At 46.5% G+C, this 18,662-nt stretch overlaps 1 protein-coding gene across 1 annotated transcript in view; it reads right to left on the reverse strand.

Moving 5' to 3' along the window:
* ELP3 (elongator acetyltransferase complex subunit 3) overlaps positions 1–18,662 on the reverse strand; it is a 131,453-nt gene that overhangs the window by 105,301 nt on the left and 7,490 nt on the right. The window contains exons 6-10 of the mRNA XM_014963047.1: positions 16,752–16,890; positions 15,407–15,477; positions 11,797–11,860; positions 10,596–10,664; positions 9,323–9,477 (exon numbers count right to left, since the gene is read on the reverse strand). Of these exons, the coding sequence (XP_014818533.1) occupies positions 9,323–9,477; positions 10,596–10,664; positions 11,797–11,860; positions 15,407–15,477; positions 16,752–16,890 (498 nt within the window). The remainder of the gene's footprint in view (positions 1–9,322; positions 9,478–10,595; positions 10,665–11,796; positions 11,861–15,406; positions 15,478–16,751; positions 16,891–18,662) is intronic.

The following is an 18,662-nucleotide window of genomic DNA, read 5'->3' on the forward strand; positions in this document are numbered from 1 at the left end:
CAACTGACAAAAATAGACACCCACACAACAAACAAGGAGCATCACCATCACTAAACCAGACCTCCCAGCACTACATCAACCTGGCTTTTGAACACCTCCAGGGATGGGGCCTCAACCACCTCCCTGGGCAGCCCATTCCAATGCCTGAGAACCCTTTCAGTGAAAAAATTTTTCCTAATATCCAGCCTGAACCTCCCCTGGAGTAACTTGAGGCCATTTCCTCTCGTCCTGTCGCCTGTGACTTGAGAGAAGAGACCGACCCCCCCCTCTCTACACCCTCCTTTCAGGGAGTTGGAGAGAGCAATAAGGTCTCCCCTCAGCCTCCTCTTCTCCAGGCTGAACACCCCCAGCTCCCTCAGCCTCTCCTCATAAGACTTATTCTCCAGACCCCTCACCATCTTTGTCGCCCTTCTCTGGACCCGCTCCAGCACCTCAATGTCTTTTTTATGGTAGGGGGCCCAAAACTGGACACAGTACTCGAGGTGAGGCCTCACCAGTGTCGAGTACAGGGAACAAAGGCCCTTCCCACTAATGTATAATTTTTAGAGCAGCACACAATATGTCCCTGGAGGCAAACCCGAGGGATTCTGTTGAAGGAAGAGAAAAAAAAAAAGGGTAATTGTGTAATATGAGGCACAGACAGAGGGTGACCAACTGAAGGCTGCACCAACACCCCAGCACTGCCAGTTTCCAGCTTTCTGAGCACTTGACTTCCCAAAATGATGGGCCACGAGGAGGCAGGGAGTCCCAGGGCGCGTTGCCTGCGACACGTCGCAGAAAGACGTATTTCGGAAGCAAACAGCCTCCGCAAAACCCGCACAGCAAAACCCCTTCTCAACAGCCTTCCATAAAAGTATGAAAAACCTGCCTTTTTTTGCTTTTTGCCATGCCTACTGTCCCCACCGCGTTACTAGAAAATGACTTTTCTTGCAAATTAATTTCGCGCTGTCGAAAGGCGGTCGATCTCCGTTTACAATATCAATGAGGCAAGTACAGCACAGCTGAGGGAACCATAAACCCCATCTCACTCTTTTATCAGCCTGTTTTCATTTGGGCTGGAAAGCAATCTCTGCCGAAAGAAGGCAAAAAAACCAAAAAAGGTAGTGCAGGTCCCACGTTAGCTCTCCAGGGCAGGGGAGCATCCGTCTGGGATCGCCTGCATCCCGACGGAGCTCAATGCAATCGCTCATGTTTGATCTTCTGCCCACTTGGAAAATCAAAATACAACAGCAACAAAGGCAACAATGGAATACACAGGACGGTGGAATCCTTCCTGTGTCAGGAAAGAAATTAACCCAGAAAGCTTATTTAGTACACGCCACACCGTCTCTTCGCACCATTACCTTTGGATCACCTGCATCATTTGACCTAAAACCGAATAATAATCAGGCCAGGTTCATATTCATACAGGTGACCAAGCCAGGAATAAACCTCCACCTCCAGTTACCAATCCCCGTCCACCACTGGGATCCCATCCCAGCATTAACATTTTAGTGCAGGTCACCGGAGAACTTGTTCTGCTTGCCAAATTACACACGTGCAGCAGCGAAGCAGCAAAAATGAGAAAAGTATTCCCTTCGGCAGGTGTTCGGCGGTAATTTGCTGAAAATGTACAAAAAAAAAAAAAAAAGGCACTGAAATTCATTATTTAGCTTTGACAATGTCACGACCGTGAGGGCCATCAGCCTTTCCGCCGGTGTAGGAGAAAATGCACATCAATGGTATTTGTAAATATTGCTAAATTTGGTGTAGCTCAAAATTCTGCTATGAATAAACACCAGCACCTTGTAAACCTTTGATGAAGATGCATTTGGTTCTGACATCCACCTTAGAAAAACCTCAAGTCCCATAATATCAGCTGTGCTGTCGGAGAGTGGGTATGGCTTCCCTTACTCCTTCTCCACTCACAAACCCGAGTATTTTATACGCAGGAGAAAAATGCTGTGGAATTACTGAAGAGGACAGATAACGGGGGAGTCAATCGTTTCCCATCGCTCCAGGAGGAAAAAAAAGATTAACGCCTCCCCATATCAAGATTAGGATCTGATGAAATGACTTTCACTTCTATTATCTTCCAAATAAAACACACCTCAGATGCGAAAAGTTGGGTCTTGCAGGAGGAAATCGGCAATGCAAAAATACCTGGGTGCCAAGAAAGGCTGGCCAGCTTTGGGGTAAGCTTCCTCCAATTCTGCACATTGGGAAGAGGTTAATCCATGCTGAAGGCATAGAGGGGTAAACTCTCAAGCAATAAACAGTAATAATGGCAAATGTAGCTCCTGCACCACGGAAGAGCCACGTTCAAAGCTGGAAACCACAGAAAATCTGCCTGCTTTCCCAGAACTAGTCTCCAAATCGTCGGGAACAAAAGGAAATTGAGGCAGAATCTGTGTTGTAAAGGATCTGGCAGTAAAACAACAGCCAGTTATCTCCTGCCTGGCACAGAGGCGCAGCAAAATCACTGCCCAGCCAGATGTCCCCAGGGATGTGACAGACGAGGGATCCAGCCACAGCAATTTGCCACGTGTCTGCCCCCTGCTATTCCCTTCCTTCTCTGCCAGGAGCCGAGGGGATGTGGAAGGGGATAAGTGCCCCCACACACCTCAGCTGCCCAAATTACCCCTAGAACAGGAGCTTAAGCCAGCAATTACAGCAGTTTGTGCTGGAGCTGCAGGAGCTGCAGGAGCCTACCTGTCACAGCACCTACTCATTACGGCCAGGCAAGAGGTGAGGTCTGACTAGCAAACCCTGGCAATTTGCAGCGGGGCAATTTAACAGGCTGGGCTCCCCGCAGCCAGAGAAGAAGCAGATCTTCTTAAATGGTTCTCCTTTCCAGCTGACATTCGTTTGCCACAGGGTGAATGAACTCCAGCAGCTGGAGGGTGGGCGACCGCCTTCGAGCGCCCGGTTTGGAAGAGGTAACCTCAAGCAGAGGGGTCAAGGTAGATAAAAGGAGAACAGTAACCTCTTGAAATGGCCCCAGCATGAATCACTGGAGCTAGTGAGTCAAAGCCCTGGGTTATTTTTTGCTGGAGTCACAGTTAGTACTCAGAAAAGCACAATTAAGGTACATTAGTATAACAAGCAACTGTATGTCATCTGGATCGGAGAGCATCTTCTTCTTCGCCTATACGCACCGCAAGGGAAAGCATGTTTGTTTAAATCACTTTTCCTTGAGATTCTCAGCACAACTGAACTTCTCACAAGCGGGGGCAGTGAAACGTATCCACAAAGGCAGCTGCAACAGCGTGGAGTAATCACAGAATCACACGGGGTTGGAAGGGACCTCTGGAGATCATCTCCTCCAACCCCCTGCCACATGTGCAGGGTCACCCAGAGCAGGTCCCACAGGAATGTGTCCAGGGGGGGTTTGAAGGTCTCCAGAGAAGGAGACTCCACCACCTCCCTGGGCAGCCTCTTCCAGGGCTCTGCCACCCTCACAGGAAAAAAGTTCCTCCTCATGTTTAGGTGGAGCTTCTTATATTCAAGGTTGTTCCCATTTCCTCTTGTCCTGTCACTGGGCACCACTGAGAAAAGACTGACCCCACTCTCCTGACACCCACCCTTGAAGTATTTCTAGGTGTTGATCAGATCCCCCCTCACCCTTCTCTTCTCCAGATTAAAAAGACCCAAGTTCCTCAGCCCTTCCTCCTAAGAGAGATGCTCCAGGCCCCTCATCATCTTTGTAGCCCTTTGCTGTGCCATCCCCAGCAGTTCTCTGTCCTTCTTGAACTGGGGAGCCCAGAACTGGACCCAGTGCTCCAGCTGGGGCCTCCCCAGGGCAGAGCAGAGGGGTAGGATGACCTCCCTCCACCTGCTGCTCACACTCTTCCTGATGCCCCCCAGGATGCCTTTGGCCTTCTTGTCCACCAGGGCCCATTGCTGGCTCATGGGCATCCTCTTGTCCACCAGGACTCCCAGGTCTTTCTCCTCAGAGCTGCTCTCCAGCAGGTCCCCCCCAACCTGTCCTGGTGCAGGGGGTTATTCCTCCCCAGGTGCACTTGCCTTTATGGAAGTACATCAGGTTCCTCTCTGCCAGCTTGTCCAGGTCTCACTGTAAGTCATGTGTAATATGCCCTTGGTTCCCTACGTAACTTCATCATGGTCTATGCCCTAAAAGTCAAGCACCTGGGCTAAATCTTGGTAAAATTACAGCAGCAGCAAGAGTAGAGGCTTACTTGCAGAAATCTCCATCTTCTCACCAAATTCCTAAAGAATTATTTGGGAAATTTAAAACAGACTGACTTCGAAAAATTGACCTTTTGAAAGTAGGTTTGTTCCTCACTATTGAAAAGCAAAATGATGTTGTCAACCTTCACAATCACTGCATTTCTGCAGCTTCTGTTGGAAGAATTACTGATACATGAGACCTAATGTGGGTATTTGAGAAGAGAATATAACAACCTTTCCAAAAAACACAGTTTTTGGAAAGACCGTTTTTCCAAAAACATCGGTTTCAACCGATAACCAACCAAAATGCATTTTTTAAGGGGTTGCTCTGATCTGACACGTTCAAGAAGAGTGATTTCCAGCTGGGTTTTCAAATGCATCAGGAACTCCATAGATCAAACCAACTGCTGCTGGATCCACCAGCGCTCAGGGCTTTTCTTCTGCCCCAGATGGGTTAAGAGTTCTTAAACCAGACACACAACAATCCAACCCTAAGCAGGGGTTATTTAAAACCTGTCTCTGCTCTTTCAGAGAAGGCTCTAAAGTGGCTGGATGTCTCTGCTGACCACTCGCCAGAAGATCAATATGGCTTTAAGGGATACCTGCAGGAGATTTCCTCCTGCATCACGCGGATACTTGTGGCAGCAGGAAGCATTGCTGCCCCCTCCCCAGCCCAGCCGAGCACACAGGTGGTGGTGGTGGAAACACAAAAGGCCACTCGGCAAAAATCGATTGATGACGAGGGGAAGAAAAAAAGCAGCCTCAGGGTGTCGTCGGGTATTGAGGAGCTGCAATTTCTCCAGGAGGAATCAAAGTACTCTCGCTTCTGCAAGTTCTGGGTTTCGACGCACGATGCAAGTGGAAAATGAGCCTTTTAAGAGACTACTTTTAAGAGACCGAACCAGTCTGGGATTACAGACCTATTCTGGAAACAGTTATTATGTCTGTGGTGCACCTGGATATCGTCACATCAATATCAGGTACACAAGGCACTTGAATTGCAGAACATGAGGTCCCAGCAATTTTATCTCCTCCTTACTTTGCCATTAACGACGTGATTTACGACCAGATCGGACATCAGACAACGCATGATACTGTTAAAACAAAATTGTGAAAATTACTTATGTGCATTTCCAAATACACTAAGAGGAGCTGGGCTTGATGATGCAGCCCAAGGAACCGCAGCGGTGCCAGCGCGGAGCCCAGGGGACACTTTCTGAGCCCTGCCTTTCTCAATGCAGGCGAGCTCTCCTTTGGCCTCCCTCATTAATTAAAAGTCAGATCCTGGCTCAGAGAGGAGGTGCTGGAGTTAAGTGGTGAGTCACGGCGGTGGATAAGTATGCCTAGCACCTTTAATGACTCACGGGTCAGGTGAGAGGAGCAGAATGAAGGGGAGCAGCAATTTGCATGGGTATTTTACACCTCCTTGGTTCGCTGTCCTCTGGAAAGAGCGAAGGCAGCCGCAATCACAGCAACGCTTTGGCTTGATGGGAACAACCCCCAGAGAAAGATGGATTTCTCTACCATACAAAAAGCAAAATCTTGTCTTACAGTGATTCTTTAGCAGCAATTACAAATCTCCTCCTAAAGAAGGGAAGCTTATCACCAAGTCCACAACCTTGCTTGATAGGCATCCAGAAGTGCCACCGAAATCTCCTTAGTGGTGTTCTCGGCAGATAAAAATTAGAACTTCTCAGTCTTGTTGCACACAAAGATCCCCTCCGGCCCTGCAATCCTTTACTCATTCCTTGGCCAACTTATTTCTCAAGCATATCAAAGCACCTCGGGCAAAGACTTCTGTCTGAATAGTCTAAACAGTGTTTATTACCTCAATAAGGAGGTGCTACAGAAATATTAAACACCCATAACACTTTCTCAGGGAAGTAATTTCCTTCCTCCACTCACAAGAGTCTCTATGAAAGCCGGGCAGATTCTCTGTTTATCTTTTTAAAAATCACACTTCTGGTTGGTGAGGTCATGTATGTAAATACAGACACTTCTACACTCATCCATAAAAACCAAAACTGTAACTCACTTGAGGTCCACTCATGCAAAAAGGATCTCCTACCACTTTATAAATCCAGATATAAAGGGAGTTCTTCACACCTCCCAAGTCAGACGCCCAGTTTACCTGCAGTTTAAAGCAGTGACATGAGCCTGGATGTTCTGAGCCATCCCATGAAGATCCTGTTCTCTCCACTGACTATAAAACCACAGCTTTGGATTTATTTATTTATTTCCCTGAGAAGGACTTGGGGGTGTTGGTAGATGAGAAGCTCAACAGGAGCCAGCAACGTGGGCTGTCAGCCCAGCAAGCCCCCCACCCCCTGAGCTGCATCCCCAGCAGCGTGGCCAGCAGGGCCGGGGGGGTGATTCTGCCCCTCTGCTCCGCTCTGGGGAGACACCCCCCAGTGCTGCCCAACATGAGAAGGACACGGACCTGTTGGAGGAAGTCCAGAGGAGGCCACAAAGGTGCTGGGAGGGCTGGAGCTGCAAGAGGGGAGATGGAGCTGAGCTGTGGGGAAGAACTTGTTTGGTGGGAGGGTGGTGAGAGCCTGGCCCAGGTTGGCCCGAGAAGCTGTGGCTGCCCCATCCCTGGAGGGGTTGAAGGGCAGGTTGGAGGGGGCTTGGAGCAACCTGGTGTGGTGGGAGGTGTCCCTGCCCAGGGCAGGGGGTGGCACTGGATGGGTTTTAAGGTCCCTTCCAACTCTCCCCATTCTCTGATTCCATTTGGCAGAGGCTGGCTAGAGCAGTGCCCCAAATCCCTGAACCAGACACTCCCAGTCCCACATCGCTTCTCTCACCGTGGCACTACTGGGTTTGCACTTTGTGATTTACCACGAGGCTTCATTTACCATAAGACTCTGTACCTGCAAGAAAGCCAGGAGCCAACTCAGAACATCAGCTGGAGTCCAAGAGCCAGCACAGTTTGAGGCCTTATTTCTTTAGTCAGCCTCGTAGTGCTGGTTCCTGGCGAGGAACAGGACATACCTCCATGGCAGGCTACGGTCGTACTGTACTGGTCACATCCTTTTTATCAGATTAACTGGGAGCAGAAGCTGCAAAGGGCTGATCATGACAAAGTATTACACGAAGAAAATTCAAAATTACATCAAGAAGAGGATGGCAGACAGATGAGCCCTTCGGTGCCGCGCAATTCAGACTGTATAAGTCAGCGTTATCACTACCAGCCATAGACAGCACTGGACATAGACACAGAGCTGAAGTTTAGGACAAAGTAAAGAAATGACTGGACAAAAGAGGAAAAAATTATGTCCACAGTGAGGTGGACCAAAGCCTACACAGACAGATGCTGCACTGGATTAATCAAAGGTCATGCTCAGAAAGACTTTTTAAGAAGTATCCTGACTGAAGGGCTTTTTCCCCATTAGGGAATCACTGTACAAAATCGAAAATCAACTAATGATTTGCACAAGGAGGAAAAATTTCAAGGCTACCAGCATCAGAGTAAGGAGTTAGAGAGACCAGATCTCAGGCTATCACCTCACGCAGTGCCCACAATGTAAAACAAGTGAAATATTGTCAGTATTCCCCATGTAGATGGAAGTAGTGAGAGAGAAGGGCTGACATCTCAGGTACAAAGAGAAATAAATTCAACCCAGAATGTTTATTCCAAGTGTCATTGACCATCTCCACACAGCACTGCAGTGACACAGTACGACAGCTAAACACAAGTAGCACAAAATGGAAAAGGTCTGATTCATCTTGAACCCAATTTTCTCACCTCTAGAATATTTAGGAAGTGCAACTAGAATAACTCCCACATACCTTCATTTACTAAGCATTTAACGTGAATTTTATGTTAACAATATAAACCTTTATTTATCTGCTGGAAAAAAAAAAAAGCCATAAATTATTAGGGTAGGTTTTCTCCCATTGCTCGTGAGGCAGCGCATTGACTTCAGAGTCACTTCATTTTTGCACGTGCTTAAAATTACTCGATCACAGGGTCTGTGTCATAAATAAGTTTCCCCAATCTGCAGAGCAAAGGACAGGCTACTTGAAAAGCTATTTTAGGTCCAGAAAAATTAGCTAGACACCTGCAGCAGAAAAAAATATGGAATAACCACGTCCTGAAGTAGGTAGAAACACTGCACTAATTTTAGTATACAACCTGCAACCACCACCCTCCTTCCACAAGGGGCTGTCCCCTGCTGTGCTCACAACCAGGGCACTGGAGCAAAAGAAAAGCAATTCTTTTCCCAACTTGTTCGTGATTTTATCTTGATAAAACCCACTTGGAAAGAGCAGCACAGCACTTTTTGTCTGGTCTTTGAGTGACATGAAAAAAAAACCTAAAGAAAACCAGCTGTTTGCTGCCCTCCAGAGGAAAACAAAATGAAATCACAGCTTTAAAATATGAAGAAGGGAGGAAAGGGCTAGTCTTGCTCAGTTTTAAAACGCCTTCCTTTAGTAGATGATAATGGTATAAAGGAAAATCCACTGCACTGAATGATGACAAGGCAGCAAACTAAAGCTGTCAGTGGGAATGCTCAGCTGGTTTTAACAGCTCCAAAGCATCAACTCTCTCTTTTTTCCTTCATATTTTTATACCGCGAAATACACCGAAAAGTTATGTATTTAACAGCCCAAAACACACAGGAATAAATCAGCCTCTGATTTTCAGTCCATCGACTGTAACATGAGGAGAGCAGCATCTCCCCATCACACCGAAACACCGCAAGGGTAACGGCGCTGACGCTCTCCTCTCGGGGCTGAGTCATCCCTTCCAGGAGCTGACGTCTGGCCTCCCTCCAAGCCAGGATCAGCTCCCCTTCCCAGCCAAAGGAAATAAATCCCCCGGCAATGGGATTCGTCACAACTCCAAATCAAGGTGATGAGGCATCAAAGGTAGAAGTCCAGCTGGAACGCCGAGGAATTAGAAGCAGCTTAGCATTTCCTACATGAGAAAATTAGATAAACCGTGGCCCTCTCTTCTGCCGGTGCACAGAGCGGTGCTGCAAGCTGAGCTAGAAATATGCTGTGCCTAAACACATATTTGGATAAACATTCCTTTAAAAATCAAAAATTAAAAAAAAAGGCCTGAATTTTTCTCGTCAGTATTTTCTGTACTTACATCAGTTAAAGAACACTTTTAAATAATTACCTTAAAGAAAACCAAGGTGCTTACCTGACGGCCTCCGCTACGTTGTTGGAAGTGTGACCCGACAAGGCATCGTGCAGGTTTCTGATGAAGTAATCCCTGTACTCCTCTGGCAGGGCCATGAACGTCCCACCCATCACAATGAACTCCACTTTATCCACGCTGTGGCCCAACTGCTTCAGCTGGAAAATTAAAAGTACCAGGGAAAAATTACCAATGAGGGACTTACCTACAAGACTTCTCCAAAAACCCTGACATTCCTACAGCTTCTTGAATCATAGAATGGTCTAGGTTGGAAGAGACCCTTGGGATCATCGAGTCCAACCATCTCCCCTACTCTACAAAGTCCTCCCCTACACCATGTCCCTCAGCACTGCATCTAAACGGCCCTTAAACACAGCCAGGGATGGGGACTCCACCACCTCCAATTGTCATATCTTTAATGAATGACAAACCATTAATACTTTTGGACAGATTTCTTATAACCCTTCTGAAAAAAGACTTTTTTACTGCAAGAATGCAGGACAGATATTGAGCCCAGCGTAACAGGCTCTCGTGACAAAGCAGAATTATTTGAGCCTGGCATCTAATTACCAATGACTTACCTACAAGACTTCTCCGAAAACCCTGACATTCCTACAGCTTCTTTAATTGTCATATCTTTAATGAATGACAAACCACTAATACTTCTGGACAGATTTCTTATAACCTCTCTGAAAAAAGACTTTTCTGCTGCAAGAATGCAGTAGATATTGAGCCCAGCGTAACAGGCTCTCATGACAAAGCAGAATTATTTGAGCCTGGCATCTTGCTGGTGGGAGTTACTGGTTCCAGTTTGAAGCTGGCTTAGATATTGCCAGTAGGGAGAGTTTCCTTCAATCCAGGTAGAATCAACCTCCTTAAAAACTTGGGAGAGAAAAGGACTACCCTGAATCCATGGAGAATCTTCCAATGGATTTGGACATAGACAGGGAACCAGTCAAAGCAGAACAGGATTGAGAAACTCTTCAGATCTAATTCCCAGCAGAGACCCCCCAAAAAAATAATTTTGATAGGAAAGACACCATTTCAGTACTAAATTCTCCAGGTAAGTCATTATCAAGAACGAGCAACTGGCACAGTTCAGTACAATTTTGTTGCAATAGGGTCTCCTATCAGTCATCAGAGATTGTTCAGAAGAGATGACATCTTAGAAGAGGTTCAAAACTTGTCATTTATCTAATGGAAATAACTGCTAGACTGCATTATTGTTATTTCCTCCACAATCACGATGAGTTCCCCTTTCACTGTAAAAATTTACCTGTTCCACTCTATGTCTTGTCTGGAGATAGGGGTCATACCGAGCCCGAATGGCCCTCATGGATGTTGGCTAAAAAACACAAGGAGATCCATTTTGTAAACTTTTTTTTTAAAAAAAAACAAACAACAACCCCACAGTGGAAAAGAACAAAAAATAACTTTTAGCACAGAAATGCTTCAAATTCTTCAAATCCTCGTGAACCCTACTGTCTTCAAACTCCCAACCAGAGAATCCATCCAAATGTAAATTTGGATTTGGCCCTGTAACATATTTTTTTATCCTTAGATAGCAATAAAACATCAAGAGAATGACTGTATTTTTCAAATTTTTAGTGCATTACAGCAGGATGGATAAGGAATCTCTGTAATGATTTTTATTCTTTCAAGATGAGTGAATTTGTGGAAATAAAGAGTGGCCTAACCCAAGCTCACAGAGAGTGCAGGTAACGCGTTAGGGCAGACCAAAGTAATACCTCATATCCAGTGTAAGACTGTGTTGAATATTCAAAATCAGAATCGGGTCCACCTGGGCAGTACCTGCAAATACAAAAAGACAGAAAAAAAAGGCATCAAACTCATGCAACTGAAAGGATTTAATCCAACTGTCTGAGGTATGGGTGAGAAAGAGGGTGCAGGCTGAGCAGACACTGCCCTGACTACCCCATCTCTCACCAGAAATGCAGGGGAACACAAAGTCTTCCCCAAGGAGAAGGACTTGGGGGTGTTGGTGGGTGAGAAGCTCAACAGGAGCCAGCAACATGGGCTGGCAGCCCAGCAAGCCCCCCACCCCCTGGGCTGCATCCCCAGCAGCGTGGCCAGCAGGGCCAGGGGGGGATTCTGCCCCTCTGCTCCCCTCTGGGGAGACCCCCCCAGTGCTGCCTCCAGCTCTGGGGCCACCAACAGCAGAAGGACATGGAGCTGTTGGAGCGGGGCCAGAGGAGGCCCCGGAGATGCTGGGAGGGCTGGAGCCCCTCTGCTGGGAGGGGGGGCTGAGAGAGTTGGGGGGGGTCAGCCTGGAGAAGAGAAGGCTCCGGGGAGACACTGTATTTTTCAAATTTTTAGTGCATTACAGCAGGATGGATAAGGAATCTCTGTAATGATTTTTATTCTTTCAAGATGAGTGAATTTGTGGAAATAAAGAGTGGCCTAACCCAAGCTCACAGAGAGTGCAGGTAACGCGTTAGGGCAGACCAAAGTAATACCTCATATCCAGTGTAAGACTGTGTTGAATATTCAAAATCAGAATCGGGTCCACCTGGGCAGTACCTGCAAATACAAAAAGACAGAAAACAGGCATCAAACTCATGCAATTGCAAGGATTTAATCCATCTGTCTGAGGTATGGGTGAGAAAGAGGGTGCAGGCTGAGCAGACACTGCCCTGACTACCCCATCTCTCACCAGAAACGCAGGGGAACAGAAAATCTTGCCCAAGGACAAGGACGTGGGGGTGTTGGTGGGTGAGAAGCTCAACATGAACTGGCAACATGGGCTGGCAGCCCAGCAAGCCCCCCAACCCCTGGGCTGCATCCCCAGCAGCGTGGCCAGCAGGGCCAGGGGGTTGATTCTGCCCCTCTGCTCCGCTCTGGGGAGACCCCCCCCAGTGCTGCCTCCAGCTCTGGGGCCACCAACAGCAGAAGGACATGGAGCTGTTGGAGCGGGGCCAGAGGAGGCCCCGGAGATGCTGGGAGGGCTGGAGCCCCTCTGCTGGGAGGGGGGGCTGAGAGAGTTGGGGGGGGTCAGCCTGGAGAAGAGAAGGCTCCGGGGAGACCTTGGAGCCCCTTCCAGTCCCTCAAGAAGGGGGGCTCCAGGAAAGCTGGGGAGGGACTCTGGCTGAGGGAGGGGAGCCCTAGGAGGAGGGGGAAGGGTTGGACCCTGCAAGAGGGGAGATGGAGCTGAGCTGTGGGGAAGAACTTGTTTGGTGGGAGGGTGGTGAGAGCCTGGCCCAGGTTGCCCCGAGAAGCTGTGGCTGCCCCATCCCTGGAGGGGTTCAAGGGCAGGTTGGAGGGGGCTTGGAGCAACCTGGTGTGGTGGGAGGTGTCCCTGCCCAGGGCAGGGGGTGGCATTGGGAGATCTTTAAGCTGCCTTCCAACCTGAACCATTCTGTGATTCTATGAAATTGGAGACAGCCTGCAGGCATCAAACTCATGCAATTGCAAGGATTTAATCCATCTGTCTGAGGTATGGGTGAGAAAGAGGGTGCGGAGACAGCCTGACCACAGCAACACACCACCCATTCTCTGGAGCTCTCCTATAGACAAAATCAAACCCACCAAAGGAAGTCCTAATTAGCTCAAGCTCTACAGTACCTTAATGCTGCAATACAGCTTCCAGACTAAACCCAGCTCACACTGGCCTGCTCAGAGCATGGGATGAACAAATAAATTCCTGTGTTTCTGCATCACTCAATGTAAATAGAGGTACAGACCCAAAAGCACACACTGGAGAGTGATTCTGTGTCACCCAGTAGCACTGAGAGGAACCGAGCCTATGCATGTTTACAAACACTGAGCATACAGTGCAAAACAGTTGTCTCATTTAATTTTAATGAGAATGGGATGTCAAAAAAGCAGTTCAGACCTGCCAAGCGGCTACAACCACATGAAACTTACTAGAAGCAAAATGTACTGTGAACGTATTTCTGGAATGTGGCACTATCTTAGGGAGCAGCCAGAGTTTTGGAGTAAGAGTTATACACAGATTATCAGATTTTAAAAAGGAATTTTACACTCATAAAAGAATTAAATATTTCAAATATTCAAAAACAACATCTTACTTGATGTAAAATACGATTTTTGGTTTGGCACAGGAAGACATAAAATAGAGATATCATTCTGTTACACAACCTACATTTCTTTTCCAAAAGTTTATAGAATTTAAGTATCTTCATAGAATCATAGAATCACAGAATGGCTGGAATTGGAAGGGACCTTAAAGATCATCGAATTCCAACCCCCTGCCCTGGGCAGGGACACCTCCCACCAGAGCAGGTTGCTCATTTACACTTGTTTTGTGAATTCAGGAACGTGCTATTTAATAAATACAGCATTTTAAGTCTATTTCAAAAGAATACAGTCCATCTACTCTGAATTACTGTATGGCAGTTTGGTATTAAATCACAGCTTCTACACCTAGAGGCTCCTATTCCATGACAGAGCAAGGCAGAGTTGCAGCTATCACACCTGCTAGCCAGGAGAGGAACAGTGCGCAGCAGATAATAATTAAAAGGAATATAAATCTGTTCTGAAGGATTCAGAATAATCCTGTGGGATTGATGACCGATCTACAGCTGTTCTGTGCTCAAAGATGACCTGAGAGGGGAGGGTTGACAGCCCCTTTGGTGCTGAGCTCCTCCAACAGCCCCAGGAAGAGAGCAGCCGGCGCGCTGTCACTCCCGGCGCAGATCTCCAACGCCCAGACCTAAGACAATGCCATCTCTATCACATCAGACACATTCAGTTCACACTCTAATTGATTAATTTCCTCACTGCCTGCCCTGCAAACTCAACCCAAGTCATCTGTCACCGCTATAAAATTAATTACCAAATTACCACGGCCAAATTAATTTGCTGGCAAAAGTTGGGCGATCCGACTGAAGGCATTTCCTCCAGGTAATTACCTGGAACGTCTCAAACAGAATAACTGCTCATGTGAAAACAAGAAGGCTCTCTGTCGGGCAGCTGGTAGTGAAACACAAAGTCAGGAGTGACAGAGCAGGAAAGAGAAGCAACGTTTTGAAAGAGATGAACTGACACGGTTATTAAAAAAAACAAGAGTCCGCGCACCTCAAATCTCCTAAGTCAAATAGAGGTAATAGAACTCAAGGTAAAGCCAGCTTGGGTTTCTCAATTCAAATAAAACTCCCAAGTTACTCCCTTAATGCCACGAGCTCCTGGCAGCTGCAGGCCTTCCCCTCCATCTGCGCTCTCGTTTCCTTCCAGAGCCAGACAGTGTCACCGAGCGAGTCTGTGCAGACACCACCTGCACCTCCTCAGGTGGGTCTCGGTTCAGCAGCTTTCAGACTTTTCAGATGGAGCCCTGTTTCTTTTCCAGAATAGTCTTCTCCAACCTGCTCAGGGACCCAGTCGTGTGCACAACACACCTGCACACCCTAACGCAGTAACACATTCAGTTATTATTAGCATATAGAATCATAGAATTGTTTAGGTTGGAAGGGACTTTTCGGATCATTGAGTCCAACCATCAACCCAACACTGACAAAAACCCATGACTAAACCATGTCTCTAAGGACTATGTCAACCTGGCTTTTAAATATCTCCAGGGATGGTGCCTCAACCCCTTCCCTGGGCAGCCCATTCCAAGGCTTAATAACCCTTTCACTGTAAAAATTGTTCCTCATCTCCAATCTGAACCTCCCCTGGTGCAACTTGAGACCATTTCCTCTTCTCCCATCCCCTGTTCCTTGGGAGAAGAGACCGACCCCCCCTGGCTACACCCTCCTTTCAGGGAGTTGGAGAGAGCCAGAAGGTCTCCCCTCAGCCTCCTTTTCTCCAGGCTGAACACCCCCAGCTCCCTCAGCTGCTCCTCAGGAGACTTGTTCTCCTGGTTACTACATTCACCAAAGCGTGTATCTACTAAAGGTGAGCAGGCTCTGGCCCACGAAAGAAAAAGGTGCCCTCCTTGAACCAAAACTGAAAACAATCACGTTTTTTAAGTGTAATGTGTTAGTATTGGCAATCTGGAACTTTGTGCAGAAAGGAAGCCTGTCCCCAGTACAACGCTGGTGCAACACGAGATATATACATAAATACTGGAAAACAGGCCTTTTAGGTCACCTAAGCTGTGATACTTACACACATATGTTGCCTGTGAAGTTAATGTGTGGACATCTGTGGGGTTTACACATCACAGCCACGACGGCAATCTGTAAGAAGCAAAATTACAGAGGAGAAAAATTACAGTAATTGCTTGTGAAGTGACTAAAATAAAGTGCGTGGTGGAAGGCTGTGCACACGTGTGCATCTGCCAGGGACTATTTAAAGACATTTTCTGCTTAGTCTGCCGCCTACGACACCCGTGCCTTAACCCTTGAAGGAGATAACAAATATATCAAGAAATAGGAATGCTGCTATTTAATATCTTTGCAATTGAGAATAAATTGGCTGCCTGTTATGAAGAACCAGATACCTGGTTAACCACCCTGCTGAAAAGATGCAGAATGATATTCAGGTATTCATTCACTAGGACCAGTTAACATCCATTTAAACCAGTGCAAGGGTGAGAGTGTGCCACCAGGCATACCCAACACCACCTGGAAGATGAAAACGGGGGAGAGATGAAGAGAACCAAAAAAGAGAGAAACCAGAGATAATAAAAATAGCTTCCTCCCTCCCCCTAACTGAACAAAGCCTTTTTTTTTTTCCCCAGACTGAGATCTCAGGCAGCTTTTCACACATTAAATGTAAGCACAGTATAAGATGCTATCTTCTTCTTTTTTTAAAAAAAAAGGAACAACAGGGAGAAGAGACAGACACATTAAGATTTTCAAGTGTCCACTAATTTGGGGCACCCAACTCGAAATACCTCATTTCCAGTTTTCAGAAAGCCTGGTTGGAGTTAGGAGTTTAATGAAATATTCTACAGCCAGAAAGAGGAAATTAAAGAAATTTTGGCGGTCTTGGGAGTGGGGTTTTTTTGTGGTTTTGTTTGGGATTTTTTAGTTTGTTTTGGGTGGGTTTTTTTAAGTTATAAAAATTGAACGCTTCCTGAGATTTTGGTTTCTGGTTTGGTCATTTGGGTTTTTTTGTTAACTTGAGTTTAGGCATGCTATGTATACAGTAGGGAAGCCCAAAACCACACAGCTGAACTTCTCCTAACATCTAAACTTAATCTCTGTCTTTCAGAATAAAACCATTCCCCCTCCTCCTAGGGCTCCCCTCCCTCAGCCAGAGTCCCTCCCCAGCTTTCCTGGAGCCCCCCTTCTTGAGGGACTGGAAGGGGCTCCAAGGTCTCCCCAGAGCCTTCTCTTCTCCAGGCTGACCCCCCCCTGACTCTCTCAGCCCCCCCTCCCAGCAGAGGGCGATGCAGCCAGCACATCTCTGTTAAAGCTTCTGGACAGTCAATATCACGGTCTTTGAAAACAATTAAAGACAATTTATTGATGAGAGTGGGAGAGGATGGTGTTATGTATGTGCTCACCCCACTGGCAGTTCTTATAGGCTTGGCCTTGAGCTTGGGGACCAGCGCCTTGCGGTGCTGGGGGGGAACAGCAGCGATGATGTCAACCAGACGGGGCTGCGCCGAGAGCCCGTACTTCGCTGACGTCTTGGTTTTCAGCCTGAAACCAGAAATATCTCAAATTAACAACTCCATTCTGACCCGTACACCCAGAGCTGCTCTATCGCTGTTCAGTTACAGAGATCCAGGTGGGTTCTCCCAATTTGCCTTTCCAGGCAACTTACTTAAAAAGCAGTAATTACAGTAATTCCTTGCAACAGCTGCATTGCTTATTGCGATACAGAGAATAAATTCCAAATGAAGTTGATATGCAACAACTGCCAACGCTTTTAGTTTCTCTATATATTTTTCTTCTAAACATAGTTTTATCAAAACACTGTGAAAGCTGCCCACAGACTCTGGCTTATCAGTTTTTCAGTGATTTAATTCTTTTCACAAGTCTTCCATGTGATTAACACACTCCCTTCACTTCCAAGACATTTCCAGCATCAGTAAAAAGTTTGAAATTATATCATGGAAATGAATGGAAACAGTGGGACAAATTCAGGTTTTATTATTCCACATGCGTAAAGAAGGAAGAACTTTCTGTAAACAACAATTTCATTTATAACACATTGCTAAGAAAATTTGATTTAAACTTTATCCCTAAAATAATCTTTCTTTTCCCTGATGGAACTGGCTTCAGGACTACTGAAGGATGAACACAGGTGGGAACACAACAAGGCAACGACAAGTTTCTTAGGGTTTTTCACCAGTACAACCCATTTTGTACTCTGAGCGTTGCCAATGAAGCAGCAAGGCCTGATTTCAAATCAGCACATAATTTACAAATCTCAGTGGTATGTTTTAATCACATTCAAGAAATAGGAATGCTGCTATTTAATATCTTTGCAATTGAGAATAAATTGGCTGCCTGTTATGAAGAACCAGATACCTGGTTAACCACCCTGCTGAAAAGATGCAGAATGATATTCAGGTATTCATTCACTAGGACCAGTTAACATCCATTTAAACCAGTGCAAGGGTGAGAGTGTGCCACCAGGCATACCCAACACCACCTGGAAGATGAAAACGGGGGAGAGATGAAGAGAACCAAAAAAGAGAGAAACCAGAGATAATAAAAATAGCTTCCTCCCTCCCCCTAACTGAACAAAGCCTTTTTTTTTTTCCCCAGACTGAGATCTCAGGCAGCTTTTCACACATTAAATGTAAGCACAGTATAAGATGCTATCTTCTTCTTTTTTTAAAAAAAAAGGAACAACAGGGAGAAGAGACAGACACATTAAGATTTTCAAGTGTCCACTAATTTGGGGCACCCAACTCGAAATACCTCATTTCCAGTTTTCAGAAAGCCTGGTTGGAGTTAGGAGTTTAATGAAATATTCTACAGCCAGAAAGAGGAAATTAAAGAAATTTTGGCGGTCTTGGGAGTGGGGTTTTTTTGTGGTTTTGTTTGGGATTTTTTAGTTTGTTTTGGGTGGGTTTTTTTAAGTTATAAAAATTGAACGCTTCCTGAGATTTTGGTTTCTGGTTTGGTCATTTGGGTTTTTTTGTTAACTTGAGTTTAGGCATGCTATGTATACAGTAGGGAAGCCCAAAACCACACAGCTGAATTTCTCCTAACATCTAAACTTAATCTCTGTCTTTCAGAATAAAACCATTCCCCCTCCTCCTAGGGCTCCCCTCCCTCAGCCAGAGTCCCTCCCCAGCTTTCCTGGAGCCCCCCTTCTTGAGGGACTGGAAGGGGCTCCAAGGTCTCCCCAGAGCCTTCTCTTCTCCAGGCTGACCCCCCCCTGACTCTCTCAGCCCCCCCTCCCAGCAGAGGGGCTCCAGCCCTCCCAGCATCTCCGGGGCCTCCTCTGGCCCCACCCA

Source organism: Calidris pugnax, unplaced genomic scaffold (genome assembly GCF_001431845.1).
Source record: "Calidris pugnax isolate Ruff unplaced genomic scaffold, ASM143184v1 scaffold450, whole genome shotgun sequence".
Taxonomy (NCBI): domain Eukaryota; kingdom Metazoa; phylum Chordata; class Aves; order Charadriiformes; family Scolopacidae; genus Calidris; species Calidris pugnax.